At 39.8% G+C, this 17,600-nt stretch overlaps 1 protein-coding gene across 21 annotated transcripts in view; it reads right to left on the reverse strand.

The window, feature by feature from the left end:
* The window catches only part of mycbp2 (MYC binding protein 2), a 134,268-nt gene that overhangs the window by 91,480 nt on the left and 25,188 nt on the right, over window positions 1–17,600 (reverse strand). For all 21 annotated transcript variants that reach the window (XM_073854933.1, XM_073854926.1, XM_073854924.1 and 18 more), the window contains exons 6-15: window positions 16,714–16,956; window positions 16,431–16,502; window positions 15,866–15,962; window positions 14,913–14,986; window positions 10,978–11,116; window positions 10,807–10,883; window positions 5,006–5,210; window positions 4,728–4,892; window positions 3,600–3,758; window positions 3,251–3,455 (exon numbers count right to left, since the gene is read on the reverse strand). In XM_073854933.1, the coding sequence (XP_073711034.1) occupies window positions 3,251–3,455; window positions 3,600–3,758; window positions 4,728–4,892; window positions 5,006–5,210; window positions 10,807–10,883; window positions 10,978–11,116; window positions 14,913–14,986; window positions 15,866–15,962; window positions 16,431–16,502; window positions 16,714–16,956 (1,436 nt within the window). The remainder of the gene's footprint in view (window positions 1–3,250; window positions 3,456–3,599; window positions 3,759–4,727; window positions 4,893–5,005; window positions 5,211–10,806; window positions 10,884–10,977; window positions 11,117–14,912; window positions 14,987–15,865; window positions 15,963–16,430; window positions 16,503–16,713; window positions 16,957–17,600) is intronic.

A 17,600-nucleotide genomic window follows, 5' to 3' on the forward strand; every position in this document is an offset into this window, starting at 1 on the left:
TACGACAAAAAACTAAGCGAAGCTCGATGGCGTAGGCCTTACGCAGAAGTAAAATAAGCCCTTCACTCCCTATTTGAGCACGCTTGCCGACACGTCTACATTCAAAATAACGTATTTGTGCGTGCAAAAGACAAGAAATGTGAACCTCCTCTATAGGGGTGCACCGATATATCAGCCGATGATGCTTGCTATGCTTCTCAATGAATTACGGTGAAATGCTGCTACATCCAAAAGCCAGAGGGCGCTCTCGTGCAAAAACTCAATATCTGCTGCAGACGAGGAACTATACACATGCAGCTATGACACACAGCTCCAGGACATGGCTTAAGGATATATTTATATTGCTCTTCTTCAAACCTTTTCAGGTATTTTTATGATAATAAAGAATATTATGATTATGTTTGACGAGTGTTATAAACATGTTATAAACAACTCAAACTAACAGCGATTTCAGATCGATAAGGAATTACTGGTCAAAAGCCATAGTACATGAAATAACTGTGAATAATATCGGCTGTCCGATTCAGAATAGGTATCGGCCACGTATTATTTAAGCAATATCGCTCGAGTAGGAGTGTGATATAGCTCTATATCATCACGGCTGTGATTAGGCCAGAGGCAATCACAGCAGTGATGATTTAGAGCTAAGTCACCCGACTCCGAGAGCGATATTGCTTTTATACAACAGTTCGACGGCACACGTTTTAAAAACGAAAACTAGAAAACAACAACGGAGTTATTTTAAAAGCCTCTTTGTTTGAGAACTACTTCCGCCACGGATTTGAGGGCTGCCAGAATGACAGGTAACACTGAATCTCATAACAACTCAATAGACGGAAAAGCCGTTTCTTTATATTACCGTTTCTTGGTCACAAAGTGTAGTTTTAAGATTAGTTCAGTCGAGAATGTATATGTATTAAATTGAAATCTACAGTCGATTAGTAAAGATAGCGCCTGTTTGAACGTTTGCTTAGTGAGATTCGGTACGTATGACAACCAAAGCATGAGCGGACGTCAGTGTTCACTCGCCCCGCTGACCACCGCCCTCTCTGGGCTACATCTCTGACAGGGATTCCCTGGCTCTCATGTCGGCCTTGTTTGTTTTTTGGCGCGAGGTGGCGATATTCTCATAACATGTTTTAATAGTCACGTCGCGATTAAATAAATGATCAATGTCCACATTTAAAAGCTGCGGTGCTTACCTGCAGTTCCACGGTGTTTTCGCGTTCTGATAAGAGATATAGCTCCAGAAGAAAAACCGAGTGTTTACATTTCTCTTTCCAAGTGTCCACACGATTTGACAAGACATTAATCCCATTAAGTTTAACGTAACCTCCAAGAGCGCTGATCTTTAACGGAATAATAACTTCCGATTGGGGATTCACAGACTGATTTATGAGCTAGTGAACTAATGAGACACACGGAAAGTGATTCAAAACAGCGCGGTTGTGTGTGCCTGCAGTTTTCCATTCAGAGATGAGCCTGTTTAGGACCTCCATTCACTAAGTGGGGGAATGATACGAAAGGTGAAGCGGTTACAGTGCCGTTATCAGTACAATATCGCATAGCTCTTAGCCAATCAGATTCGAGAACCAGAAAGAACTGTTGTATAATAGTGTATATCGGCATTTATCGGTGCACCCCTACTCCTCTAGACTGACACCAAGGCTCAATCTGGCTCACCACTAAAATCTGTTTACATCATTTGCTTGTCACATTCTCACACATGACAGTTGTCATAGTAAAAACAAGGTTGTTGTGTTGTTGTTGGAGACGGGGTTGTTATTAGATGTAGTAGTACTGCAGAACAGCTACGCAATGCAATATTGTAAGACAACAGTAGCTGTATTTCCCTGCATGCGGTGTTGCGCAGGCCAATCGGCGTATGACACCAAACAGTGGCGGTTCTACACGGAGGCCAAGGGTGGCCCGTGCCTCTGTAGACAAGTCCCTGGCCACCACTTTGGCCACCCCGTGCTGACCAAATAAAAAAGTATACATTTATTTTGATTTTACATGCGAGCGCCAAAAGCGGAACTAATCCGACGCATAACGTTCTAAACGGGCAAATTAGAGCGGCGCACCCAACCACTGTAGCTGGCTGCGGGTGCTGGGTGCTGCTCAGCGAGTGTCTCAATTCGTTCCCAATTTTCCGATGTTGAGAATGTGTATGCAGGTTTGTGCACTGGTAAGGACTCTAGCTCACTTGACATTGGGACACTGTTGACTTGTTCTCCTGTGACGTGGCTGCTTAAGCGCGGTGATCATTCACAGCTGTTACTCATCAACAACCGGCAAAACCAACATCTTGCTAACTTTTTAAAGTTTACACATTGTAAAAAGCGCTGTAATTATGCTCTTACATATACGTGCATACAATTGGAGGAATATAATTTAATGTGTCATATAAAAATGTTTACAATTTAAAATAAATATTATTTTAAATACTGATTAGATTGTGGTCCCTAACTGTCTAGCAATATGTGTTTATATGTAAACTAAAACAAACGTTTGTCTTTATAAAAGTTCGAATTTCATAAAGTTTATTGAGTAGGCTCGCATGATTTTCGGTTGGGGGGCTTTAGAAAAGAGCCAAGCTCCCCTTTTGCACCTGCACTCACTCTTGTATTAAATAAAGATTTATATGATTGTAAAGTAAGATAAAGTTTATGGGGCAGTTTCCCGGAAAGGGATTAGACTAGTCCTAGACTAAAATAAATGTAAGAGCTGTCCAAACTGAAAACAACCTGCAATGCCATATCTCAAAATACACCAGTGCCCTTTGTTTTGCTTCAAAATGCACACAAGTAATGTATTTAGTAAGGCATGATTGTTAAAATTATATTTCCTAATTAAACTAAGGCCTAGTCCTGTCTTAAACTAATTCCTGTAACCGCCCCTATTATCTTTAAATATAATTTCTTGCCGTTTTTTATGTGCCCCTCTGGTAAAACACTGGCCCCTCCTTGGCCCCCCTAGTGAAATTTGTCTAGAACCGCCACTGACACCAAAGTAGCGCGAAAGCAATTTGAAAGCATACAGAACAGTATACTCTGAAATTGCTCTCGCAGTTCTTTGATGTCACACATCGATCGGTCTGCGCAGTGCTTTATGTCAACAATTCTATTACAAACTCTTACATGCAACTTCATTTTCGTTGAAACCATGTGGTATGTGAGCAGCTCAGCTCTGTGTGTGTGTGTGTGCGTGCTTGTGTGTGTGTGCGTGTGTGTGTGTGTGTGTGACTCACCCTCCTGGCACTCTGTCAGGTCGTCCACTGCTCACACAACTAGCCCCGTACCCAGTGCAGTCTCCACACACAGTGCACACCATACACTGGTCCAGCTTCCACTTGTGCATGCCCGGCTGACACATCATAGACTTCTCCTCCTTCTCGTCCAGCTCATCTTCTAAGTCCTCATCCATAGCAGTGGCCATGTTCTCCACTCCAAATGCTACAGCAAAAAAACATCCAAAAAATGTCAAAACACTTTCACAAATCCTGTGAGGGGCCACAGTATGACAGAGGAAACTCCAGAGGACTTTTACTACTGTACAAATGGCAAAAATTTCCATTTGGTGTGAAAAGAGGTTCTCACCTTTCCCTGCCTGGCTCATGGCCCCAGTGTCTCGACCACACTGGCCCTTGTTGTTCACTCCAAACGTCCACACCTCACCACTCTTGGTCAGAACACAGGTGTGAGCTTTCCCCATGGCTACCTGAGTTACAAAGTGTCCCTTCAGATCCGATACCTGACCTGGGAAGACCAGAAAACCAAGCATTAAGTTTTTCCACATCAAGCAGGGCAAGAATACTTACATTTTGACCAGGACAAGTGAATAAAATGAATAAAAAATACTTTCACTGGGTCTTAAAATGTGTAATGCCCAGTAATCGCTTGTGGTTCGATTACTGGTGTTTAATTCATGAAAACATGCTTTGCATAACAAAACATATCATGAATATGATCAAAAAGGTTGCTTATCTACTAATAGGCTTGTGGCAGGTTGGACTTTTATAATAAATTACATATATATATTAGGGATGCTCCGATCAATGCCGATCTCCACTAATAATACGTGGCCGATCACTATTCTGAATCGGACAGCCGATCTTATTACAGCTATTTCCTGTACTACGGCTTTCGATCAGTAAGTCCTTATCGATCTAAAATCACTGTTAGTTTGAGTCGTTTATAACATGCATTTGAAAAAGCAACACTCATCAAACATAATTATTAAACATATTCTTTATTATTATGAAAATACCTGAAAAGGTTTGAAGAACAGCAATATAAATGTATCCTTCAGCCATTTCATGGAGCTGCGTGTCATCACAGTTGCGTGTGTATTGTTCTTCGTCTACAGCGCATTTTGAGTTTCTGCACGAGAGCGCCCCCTGGCTTTTGAATGTAGCGGCATTTCACCGTAATTCATTGAGAAACATAGCAAGCATTATCGGCCAATCGATCGGAGCATCCCTAATATATATTCATGACGGCAGCAAATATACGCTGATTGAAACCCCATATTTAATAAAAAAACACATCTAAATCAGAATTTTCTAAACGTATGTACCAATGTCCGAACTAACTATAAATACCAGTTTCTCATAGGAGATTAGACACAGTAGGTTGTAGACAGATAAACGGTCTACTGACAGCAAAATGATAGCCCATCATTTTCCATCTGCCATCTTTAATGGGACTCGAGCAGGTGGTACTTACTGGTACTGTCGCTGTAAATGGCATCCTTGCCAAACATGTATAGCTCTCCATCTTTAGTGACAATACTGCTGCTGCCATTATTGCAGGCCGTGCAAACTGCCGTCTTGGTCTCGAGTTTGATCATCTTTTTGGGTTTGTAGGGCTTTGGTTGTCTCCTGCTCTTTGCTGAAAGCAGACACCATCACAAGGGTTTGATCATCCGTGTGCAACAGCATAATAAAAAAAGATCATCATCTCAGATCAATTGTGCAAGATGTTGAATAAAATTAATGTCATACTTGACTCGCCGTCCTCTCCTTTGCTGGCAGAGCCTGTGAAAAAAACGCTCCCGTCTTCCGCCACCAGCAAGGCGTGGGAGCCGTCATGCCCCACTGAGAACTGAACAATCTTGGGCGATTTAGTGACTGGGAGCTCCACCCACTTCCCAGCCGATGGGCCACCCTGCTTGATACCAAGGCTCTGATACTTTCCGGTGTAATATATCTGCATCAGTGTAGAGAAAGACAGCGATGTTTACATCCACCAAGTAAATATGCAATGCCCCCAAGAAATATCTTTGTCAGATAAACTACCAGACACTAGTTATGAAGGGGGTCGCACACCGGACAAGAGCGCAGCGCCGCGTCTAGGACAACTCGGAGGTATCATATACCGGAAGTGCACATTAAACAGCACGAGCCTAGTCAGATAGCATCTACTTCAAAATGCAAAATATACATTAGCAGCCATATTAATCGTTGATGATTTGGGACAAATATGATGTTATTTAATGTTAAACTATGTGAGTGGCATGACAGGGATTTGAGCAGTGTCCAGAGTCACAGTGGACAGCTGCCTACAGCAGACGCCAGGCACTGCCGGGTGCGTACATTCATCGAAAATAATGTCTTCTGTTTTTAGATTATTGTCCGGTGTGCGACCTCCTTAACACTAAGAAAGACTGCGACCATTTTTTACAAGAAATCGCATATGTGCGAGATGCAAATATGGAATTTCTTCTAGTTGTTATTTCATAAGACAAGTAGATTGCTAGCCCACAGTTGTTCAGGGATGGATTTAGGCATGGACGATATAGGTAGCTGCTCAGTGCGTCATTTTACTGCTCATGTGCATGATCGTTTTACGTCATCATGTGCTCAGTCTTTTTTTTAATAACATTTTTATAAAATCTTTAATGCCATAAAATTTTGATAATTCTCACAAAAAACATATAACAAGCATAAAAAAGACGACAAAAACAAAACTCAAGCTTACTGAAGATAAACAATCAGTGATGAAATAAGGATGATAAATAATTATATATTTTATTAAAAGATAGAAGTGATTTAGTTAAGAGCAGTGATAGATTTTCTCTCAATGTTGTTTGATTAACACGAGTGACAGACAGGAGTAAAATTAGGTAACTTCCCCTTTAAGACCAAAGTCACTCCAGACCCAATATTATACGTGTGTTTGATTTTTCAACTGTTAACTTTCTCTTACAACCTAAATCGCCCTGTTTATGAGGATACTTTTTGACGCACATGTGAATTTAAGGCCAATAAAGCGGCAAAAATGCTCACAAGCTTAAAGACCAGCGGAAATGCGGCTTGCGCGCTTCTCTCACACAGAAACAATGTGCGCATTTAGCACTGTTGTTTGTGTTTCAAGGGCTTCAATTGTTTTAAAACTGTTTACAACTTAAATACGTGTACAATGTTATGTTTTCGTGAACACACGCACAGCAATGTGACGTGGGGCTCGTAACCTCGATAGAAACGATAGTCCAAAATCTCTACTGGTTGACTCATTTCTACCAGTTTATCATACCAACCGGTTTATCGCCTACCCCTACGAGAAACATGTAAAGAATAGAACTACACTCTTAGAAAAGATGTGTACATTTTGTGTGTATCTTTTTGTGCTAAGCTTTAAACACATTATGTGTAATTTTAACACATTATGTGTAATTTTGTGTTGCTTTGGTGCTAAAATAAAACAAGTTGTGTTAAAAGTAACACAAAATTTGTTGTTTCAATAATAACAAAGAGATTGGTGGATTCTGGGACAACAGACTAAATGTGTTTCAGAATCCACCAACATCCATTTTAAAAGTGTATGTATATAGCCATGCCACTCATCTCATTACAATATGGTAACTGGATAACACTGGATTTAAAGGTGCTCTAAGCGAATTCACGCGTTTTAGACCATAAAACATTTTTTGTTACATAGAGCAAACATCTCCTCACTATCTGCTTGCTGCCTGTCCGCTGATCAAACTGTAAAAAGGCGATCTCTGTAGACAGTCCAGGCTCCACAAACTGCAATAAAAACAAAGTGGCCAAACCTAGCACCACGAAACATAAAGTGTTCAAGCCAATAAACGACAAGAAGTATTTGGGGGTGGGGGTTGGGCGCGTTCATGAAAGCACGGAAGGGAAGGGGAGGGGAGGAGTTAGCTACGCTCCGTTTGTTTGAAAACAGTTCAAACATCAACAAAAAGTGACGTCACACAGATTCGCTTAGAGCGCCTTTAAGTTATTGTATAAATAGTTTGATAAAAAAAATGAATGGCACCTGAAACAAATTAATTATAACCTAACTATAGTGATTATATTTTCTAGTTGCTGACCTAAGATCAGCATAGGAAATCTCTATGGCTAATTAAATTCATATTTGGCTGATATGTTGTACTGTTTGCTGTAAAGCTGCAAGAAAACAACATAGTACTTCCGACCAACAATTAAACCTGACTTCAACTGTATCAATTATCCAGATAATTATACAGATAACAATTATCTGTCAGTCTGATGGACAATTATACTAATAGTGATAAGGGTAGGCCATTATATTATAAAAAGTAGTGCATTATTTTCTCTCTCTCTCTCACACACACACACACACACACACACGTAATAAAACGTAAAGATAATTCAAATGAAAATTGACACGCTTGGTGTAAATGGTTGTTTTGCTGGCATTTTGGCAAGGAACTCAATGTCCTCCTATCATTCTACAGGCCAGACAGCCATGTGAAGCAGAGAAAACTCTCCCAGTGCCGTTTTTACTGCTTACTGGACTGAATAATCTCTAGATAAGAAGAGTGAGTTTAGTCTTACTGGATGATAAACCCACAGCAGGGGTATCTCATGAGAACAGACTCACAGTCCCACCCGGCATTGTTGTAATATTTTTTAAATCTATATATTTAAATCCCAAAGCCATTTTTTATTTGCAATTGGTGATGTTAAGTGCTCATTTTGGGACGTGCCCACAACGCCGTTGCACATCAGCTCTACAATCACGTGTTAATAAACACCATTCTCTCCGGCCTCTCACACGCTTTGGCCTCACTGACAGTCAAAGTGCCTCTGCACTCGACTGAAAGGCTAAAATAATCAAATTACTTCCAGTTATTTAGGCATGTGTGCAGCCTGCTCTTCTGCTGCCATTGGGGGGGCTGTAGCTTTCACACCACAGACACAAGCCTTGTCTGTCTGCTACACCTACTGTAAACCCACACATACTCGCAGGTAGAGCTGCACGATTCTGTATAAATGAGAATCACGATTCTTTTGCTTTAAATAAAGATCACGATACGAGTGTCTTGTGTGTTTATTTTAGATGTGCAGTTTGAGCAATCAAGTCGCAGCTCTGGCAAGACCTGGAGACGGTGCAAATATGGTGGCGCAGTGACGTGACTTCCTAAAAAGACTTTGGCAGTGCGAAAAATCGTATACTGTGACACTAGGTACTAAATTAGATGAAGTACCTACTCGTCGACCGTTAATACATTATGTACTATATAGTATGAATATGGATAATATGAATTTAAGCAATAACATGAGACAAACACATTCAACCACGGCTGCTTCCATGTGTTTGTGATGACCAATGTTGGGGAAAGTTACTTTTAAAAGTAATGCATTACAATATTAAGTTACTCCCTAAAAAGTAACTAATTGCGTTACTTAGTTACTTTTCATGGAATGTAATGCATTCGTTTTTTTTAAGTTACTTTTGTGTTACTTTTTCTTATTTGGCTAAGGCTTGATCTCTTTCAGGCCTTGCAGGTGTTTTTTAATGATCGCAAAAATGTCAAGCTCTGGCCTGCTATCTCCGTTTCTGATTCAAACTGTTCCCGCTCAGGCGCCCAGAATGCTTAATTCTAAGTTAATATGTTCAGTTTAATTTAGTACATTATTTTATTTTTAAATTAAATGAATTAAACTGAAAAGTAACTTGCATTACTTTTTTTAAAAAGTAACTCAAATATTAATGTATACATTTATAAAGTAATGCGTTACTTTACTCGTTACTCCAGAAAAGTAATATTATTACGTAATGCGCGTTACTTGTAATTTGTTACCCCCAACACTGGTTATGACGGTTAAAATCCCAAAAATGGGAAATCTAGTTGTACTGACGCATGTTTAGTTAATATTTCTTAAGACAGATCCATCTTTTCTATTCATTTTCCATTAAATGATGTGATCTGATTAGTTTAAAGCTCTTTTCTACTCTGTTTGTTTGTTTGTTTCTTTCGTGATTGCTGTGAGTGCAGGTGTCGTGCAGCTTACTCCTGGGTCATAAAGTACACCCATTTCTCACAATATACGCAGACAGACTTGCTAATTTGTCCTGTGTTTATATAAAAATCTGGTTTATTCACTTGTGTTTATCTGAACGAGATGAACATAAATGTGCCATGATTAATTTCATGTTTATGCGAATATAAGTGCACTTACATGTAAAATTTAATTTAAATTTGTTTTGCATCAGTACTTTTTACATTTTACAGTTCCAGAAATTGTTCACAAAACTATGATAATATTTATAATCATGGTGATTTTGGTTAATATAACCATTAGGTAAAATTTTCATACAGTTTCATCTTTAGTGGTTTTACATTTCATATTCAGAACCATTCTCAGAGAGATATATCACCTAGAGGCTGTTTAAACTTGGCATTAACATGCGTTTTCGTCGATCAGATCACAAGTGGACGATGCTAAAGACGGGTGTAAACGGTGTTCAAAACGTTTTGAGCTAGTCCACTTTTGACCACATTTAGAGGTAGTCGAAAACCTTTTCGATCGGATTGCTTTTGTAGTGTAAACGTGCATGTGGTTGAATGTGTTCAAACAGCCACACGCGACCGCCTTCTCTCCGCCCATTTATCTAATCTGAGGTACTGAACACAATGTTTTACGTCTTTTCTGACTTCTAGCGCGAACACACAGTGTACAGCGCTATCTTTAGGCTTTCATTGATAAAACTAAAGCGGCTGATCTCCACAGTTTCAATTTGCGAGCGTGTGAACGTTGCGCGATCTTATTTCAGCAATTACGCTGAAATATCCGAGAAATCTCTAACATATACATGTACAAAACACTGTGCAGCATGTTTACTTAAACACAAGCAGCGAACTCGACATAATATTCGTTTGCGTCCATATAAACTCTTCATTACTCCCGGTCGCGTTTAAATGACAGCAGAGAGACTCGCCCACAGTCTCACAGACCACCCCCTTACAGTATTCAGGGCAGAAGCGGTTGAAAGTTAACAAAAGAGACAGATTTAAATACCAGGTGTAAATGTGATGTGTCTCTCTCGTCCACTTGTGAACCGATCGACGAAAACACATATTAATACAAAGTGTAAACAGCCCCTTTGTTACTCATAGTCAAAGTAAACAGATATCCAAAAATCCACCAGTGGCTTCTCTGTGAACCTCTGTTTCAGGTCCATGTCTGTTGCCATGCCAATCAGTGACTCTTCCAATTCAATTAATGAAGGCATTTCTGTTAATGAAATCTCTGTAAATGGGTTTCTAATTCACTCTTCTGTTACAGACACCGCTTGATTTTCAGGGAAATATGGAATTGCATTTAGGTAAGCCCTGATAACCGTGTGCAAGCTGGCTTTTGGCATGATGCTTTCGTTCAGAAATTCATCTAGCAACGGGAAGATATCACTGCTGATCAATGCTTCACTCATTTCAGAAAGAGTGTATTTTGCCTTAAAGTCCTGCGTTATGGTCATTAATTTCATACAGGGAGAGAGAGTGAGAGAGAGAGAGAGAGAGAGTGTCTACCTTTCCAGATGCTGTTCTCATCAGAGCAAACTCTCTGCCGGCTCCAATCAAAGCAGCTTCCTCATCAAACCCAGTGCCTGAGGGCATTAACACAAATCATAGTTATCACCATTTTCACTTAGACATTGATGTACATTCATAAATGTGTGATCTCTAAAGCATTTGTCTTACTGATGATATGAAGGTCCTTCTCTAGGTCAAAGAGGGAGATGCCACAGGCATGCAGACACTTCCTTGCCAGTTTGAGCTGCAGTTCTTGCTGTAGGGCCGGATCTGAGCTGGTGGCGTATATCCGCACCACAAAGCCATCCTATAACATTTACACAATCATTTATCATCACAAAAGCTATTGCTTTCTAGTAAATTTACATTTGTATAATGTCACATTCATCTCTGGTACAGCCTAAGGTTTAATTATAGTTGCACAGTTTTCAAGCACCTAAGATGGGCTGCTATTAGGGATGTTAACAATTAATCGATGTTTGATTAAGATCGATCTTTGATTAAGATCAATCTTCGATTAAGATGATAAGAATTAAATTGTTAAAAGTAACGACTGTCGAATAGAGCAAGATCATGCACGTGTGTGCGCCGCCTGCACAAAACACATACAGCCGGAGAAAAAAAATGAAGCGAGCGTGCAGAAGTTAAACTAGCCATGATCACAATGATGCTCAATGCCAAAAACACCTGGCTTTTTTATATTTCATTAATCGATGAAACGGTGATTACCGGTGTTTTAGCCTCTCACCGGTTAGATCACTTGCCCACCGTGACACCGTCGTTTTTATATTTTCATGTAATTAAATCATTTAGTTTCGTTAGAGAGAGCAAACACTATCAACTGAATGTGTCTGCTGCCTGAATTTAGCGGAGCTGAACGCGCGTCACCTCACAGAGCAGCCGGTGTCAGGTTTCATTTATTTCTGTCAAGCCCTTTTCACACAGACATTCCCGTAAAATACATGGGAAAGGGATCCGGGATTTTTTCGGGATGATTAAAATTTGTTCATTCACACTGCCATGACTACCTGGCTTCTGATGGTCTCGAAAAAGACACGTGACCTGTTGAAAGTCCCGCCCTCTCTTCTACGCAGCGTCTGAAGTTTGCATATTATTTATTATTTCTCTCTCCAGAAACAACTCACGTGCATTTTTGTTTATGATAAGACTACAAAGGAGCGCGTGAACGCACAGTTCTATTCTGGTGAATGATCTCAGCTTCAGAGTGGATATTTGACGAGCTCTCGTCAAATATGCTTTGATACAGTTTTCAGACATTTCTCATCGTGATTGTTTATATGCATTTAAAACCCGCATTTTGAGGAGCTGAACGACTTGTTGGGATGACGCGCGGGTATTTTCGTTTATTATAGCTCAAATGAGCATGTGACGCGATATTCTTTTATGCTGCTGAATGATCTCCGTTTCAACGCAGTAAGCAACGAGTAAACTTACCTGATATCTGCTTCAGTCCAGTTTGCTGACATTTCTCGTCGTGAATGTTGTAAATCCCTCATTTTAAAGAGTTGAACCAACTTCATGTTGCCATGACACGCGCGTCCTCACTACGGCACGTGCGTCATTGTTTATGCGTCTCATTTATCATTTCCTGATAACTGCTTTAATCTAGTTTGCAACATTTCTCGTGGTGAATGTTTATATGCATGTTATCTCTCGTTGTAAGGAGCTGAACCATAACTTGTGTGCCCATTACGGCATTCTTGCGGCTTCTTGTTCACACAAACTTGAAGACATTGTACTTTATATTTTTCATAGTTTGTGACGTGCACACCGCCGCGGGTGCTGCAGCTCCATCACGGTGGCGAAGTGCGACCTGCGATGATGTGCACCTCACAAACTATGAAAAATATAAAATGTCTTCAAATGACAACCGTCACAGCCCTAATGTACTATTAAACCCTGTTCCTTTCAAATGGGTTTGATGAAAAAAACACTAAAATAGTCTTAATCCCAAAGGCTCTGACCCTATTAAAGGCTTTAGCACAGTGAGGGTCAAAGAATTTAACTGCACTAGTATGCACAGGGTAAGATGCACACCAAGGACACATCTGGGCCTCGTTCACATATCTACACACTTTTATTTACAGGTTTATTGTGTGTATACTGGTAACTATGGTTTAAAAATAAAAGAATCTTTACAAGAATCCTTTATTTTCCATTAAGAAATGCTCCTGGCCCTCCTCACCACATTAGACGCGCACACAAACCTCACAACTTCCCTCATTAACCTTCGCCTTCTTATTCTTCATCTCATCATCTTTCATGTATGCAAAAATACATCTCAAAGGCAGACGTGTGAATATCTTAACCCCATTATCGCACTGCCGCCCACCTACAACCAGACATTGGGATTAATATGAGAGAATGCCCACGTCCAGGGCAGTAGCCCTTCTCCGTCTGCAAAGGTTTTACAAACACACACACACAGACACACTAACATTCAGATAAACACAGCAGGGCTGAAAGCGGCTGAGACAAAGGAGATCAGGTGCCACTGACAGCCACAATCACAGCACTTGAGAAAATAGGCACTGATCATGTTTTTTATGACACGCAAGGGATAATAATGACTCTGATATTCCCTGCCAGCTGTTTGATGAACACCGCAGCAGGGAGAAAATGTGGCGAATGTGTTGGAGCATTTCTGCAATGTTTTTTATCTGCAACCATCAGCTACATAAGTATGTCACCTAGCAATGGGACAAAAATGTATTTACATTACATTGATGTATTTAGTAGATACTTTAAACTTTTAGAAATCTGTTTTGGCGCGATCAAAGTGTTATGGGGTCCTGAAAATGCAAAGTTTTAATGGCAGGGTTTCAAAGGGCAATTTATGATAACAACGCTTGCCGTCTTTGTGTGTTCTGTGTAAACGCGAATCTAAGATACGGTGACATCATACACATTGAGTTGGTAGGTGTGCACGAATATAACCAAAACAACAATGGCGGACTACAGGACTGTGTTTGTGCTGCACAAAAAGTTTAAAAACACTTCTCCAACAAAGTTTTACCATTTTTGACACTATCCATGAATATTAGTCATGTGACCTTTTATGTCATTCCAGTTGCCTGCCGCCATCTTGAGTACCTACCAAGTAACAGTAGGCTACTGACAAGCATTGGCTAGCTTGCTACGATATACGGATATTTACTGTCTATGATTTTTACGGATACGGGAAAAGGTTATGAAAGACAACATTTCGCACCTTGACTGTCATGAAAAGAAACGCTACTACAAAAAAATATCTTGGTTAGGGTGTGATGCCTACTTGATCCCTGATGCGTTCTTCCAGCCGCTGTCCGCTGCTCCCGAACTACCACTATTTTACATAAGTATGAGATTCATTCATTCGCATTTGGAAATCGATTCTTTATGTCTGGCAAAGATGGCGAGTGGACGACAAAACAACCAAAGTAAGTTGTTCAAAACCTTCTTTTTAGTAAACTCTGTGTACACAAACAATGTTCTCAATGCTCGAGTTCACGTGCAGAAACACAGGTGATAATTCGAGCAAAGTATCATGTTGTGTCGAGCCTTCTTAGTGTTGTAAAAATAGCAATTTTTATGCTCACAACATATTGAAGGCATAGCTTGTAGTTCTTTTGCAACCACTTCAGGTACTTAAAATGCAGAAGACAAGTTTTTGAGATGTGAGTGACGTCAGCTGATATTCATGAATAGTCCATGGTCACTTCAGCCACTCGTCATCCATCTAAACAAAACTGCTCAATGCTTTCGCCATCTTTATTGTTTATATTTATCACGCTATAGAAAAATACGTATGTATGCAGGCTTGCAATGTTTCTTTACAAGGTAACATCGCCATCTACTGGTCTGGCATACTTAATACAGTGGATTTAGCCATCTTTACGCATTCTGGTCTTATATAAATGACACATTTTATGCTGCCTAAGAATTTGGACAAGACAAGACATTTAAGGGGGCAGCAAAATCAAGCTGCCTACGTTTTGGAGCCAAGATTCAAATGCAAAGACAGCTGGGAAGATTTTAGAAAAGAATGACTTTGTCCATCAGAAAAGACTTCGGTGTGAATGTCAATGAATAAAACAACTTACATCTTTGCAGGCTGCGATCTGATTAATATATTCTCCATCGGTGAATACGATGTTCTGCCCATCTGCTTGAAGACCTGAGAAAGAAAAGAGAGAGTGAGAAATTGAAATAATGAGACAATGTGAAACACACACCCTTCAGAAACAAAAGTGCTTTTTTTCTCCATCTGTTTACATTTACATTCAGGGCTCCAGACTAACTTTTTTCCTAAGAGCACAGTGGCCCCCAACTGAAAATTTTAGGGGCACAACTAGAAAATTTAGGGGCGCACACCGTAAATCAACATGCTAACCAAATCTACTAATTTCCACTGTATTACTAATTAATACTTTAATAATAGATGCAGAAATTACAATGTGCTGTTTCAAATTCAGTGTCACATTTTATTCTGCACTTTTGAAATGCAACAACAAGGTAAACTGACAGCACCATCGCTGTCATGACAGTACAAATAGTAAACAAAATACCATACATTCAGAATAAGAAGTAGGCCGTGTTAAATTTCAACATCACCGCGAGTGTGTGCTCGCGTCTCATGAGTATGTGTGTGTGTATTTGCGTGCGTGTGTGCTCGCGTCTCATTGATTATTTCATTGCTCATTTCATTGATCATTGACGTGCCGCTTCCACGTTTAATGTATAAAAAAAATACGGAGGGTGGGGGAGGCAAATTTACTGATATTCAAGGTTATATACGAATCAAAATACAATGGTTTGAATATTGTGTCATGCCTTTTAGCTGTGACACATTTGAATAAAAAAAATATGAAAAAATATCAATTTAATGCTATACCCAAAAATCTTGCTATACACCTTTATCAGGAAACGCATTAAAAGCAAGCAAAAAAGTTTGTCAAGCGATTTCCTGAAATCTGCTAAATCAAACAATTCTTTATATCAATATTTCTACAAATATACACAGGTTAATCAGTTAGCACAAAACATGTTTTCGTACCAGGCATAGTGATGGTGCCCTCCTGCTCCAGGGTCTCTGGGTTGATCTTAATGGCCGACATGCTGTGACTGTTTATGTCTCGATATAGCAAACAACCCTGTAAAGCAAAGTGCCACAACAAATTTTCATTCAATGACATTGTTCCTGTTGACAGCAGTTCAATGGCTGAAAACTACTTCTAGTTTATAATACTGTCTAACCAATTCACACAACCATTAAAACCAACTTATTCACCATAGAGAATCACAAAACACCCAAAACAATGTTTTAGAAAAATAAAGCTGACTATTCTTGAAAATGTAGTGTTCATCTACAATAAAAATGAAATTATGTAAATATGGCATGTATAATAACTTTTATGTGTAATTTATAGTGTATTTTTTTAATTTCATCCCATGTTAAATCTTTGAATACAATTTACAAACTAGCAATTTGTTTGCTAAGTGAATTTAAACTGGCATCCTAAATTCAATTTTAAATTGTGCACAACTCTTCGACAGGAACTTAGTCAGTTAATATGACCCCAAAGACAAACCTCATTAAATCTCAGTATAAAGGTCAATACCTGAGCGAATCCCAGCCACGACCTCTTATCCTTACGGTTTCTGATACGAGATGTGGAGTTGTACACGTGGCCCTGGAATCAATACTTTCATTAGGTCACACATAAACACAAGAGACAAACAATCTACAGAGTAAGCATTAAAACGCAGCCATGACATCACAAATCAACAGAAATTCAATGAATACTGACAGCCTTAATAAAGCAAAAACAACAATTTAGTCTAATACACCGAAATGAAAATATTTTTCCTATTGGGATGCTGATGAACAGATGTTGACCTCACCCTGACGGTCCCGCTGTAACCTGAGCCCACTTTGTAGAGACCATCCTTGCAGAGCAGGTAAAGGAAAGAACCATCTGTTTGAAGAAGACAGTGTTCTTCTTCATCGATGTTCACCTCCTTCAGAACCCATTTGTTCATCAGGGCAGCTCGCTTGATGCCGTTCCCGAACCAGTCCTGAATCTGGATTTTCCCCACCAGCACTGCCTGCACACTGCGCTGGAGAGCATTCAGGATTGTCGGAACCTTTACGGTGCACAAATACATGAGTCGGGTCAGAGGATTGCACAGTACCCTGAGGCTGAACTCATATATATCCCAGTAAAATTTATCGGAATTGGTTTCTTTATTAAAGCAACACTATGTAGTTTTTTTACCTTTAAATAATGTCTCTAAAATTATTTCAGTGATAGAACAACTTTTAACTGGACAAATTGTACTGTTGCTGCAACCTGAATAGCCTCCTAGCTGCTACAAGCACACTCTGAAAGTGGAGGTGGAGGGTAGAGCACACAGCCCCTCCCCCTGCCTGCAGAAGAGTGTCTGATACCAGGCACTGTTGCGCTTTTCAACCACATGGGGGAGCTGTAAGTCTTTTTTACATGGAAACTACATAGTGTTGCTTTAAAAGAATATTAAAACTTAAATGAACTTAAACTTGTATGAATTCTTCCATTAAAGGTCCACTGTGTAGATTATTAGCAGCATCTAGCTGTGAGATTGTGAATTGCAACCAACGGCTTAGTTCGCAGTTTACCCCTCCCTTTTGAAACGCATAGAGAAGGTACGGTAGCCAGCACAGGACAAACATTTCATCATCTGAGACAACGTAGTGACAAAACGCTCTATAGCAGTGGTTCTTAAACTGGGTTTCTTAAATGAAATTTAAT

The sequence above is a fragment of the Misgurnus anguillicaudatus genome, chromosome 17 (genome assembly GCF_027580225.2).
Source record: "Misgurnus anguillicaudatus chromosome 17, ASM2758022v2, whole genome shotgun sequence".
In the NCBI taxonomy this organism is placed as follows: Eukaryota; Metazoa; Chordata; class Actinopteri; order Cypriniformes; family Cobitidae; genus Misgurnus; species Misgurnus anguillicaudatus.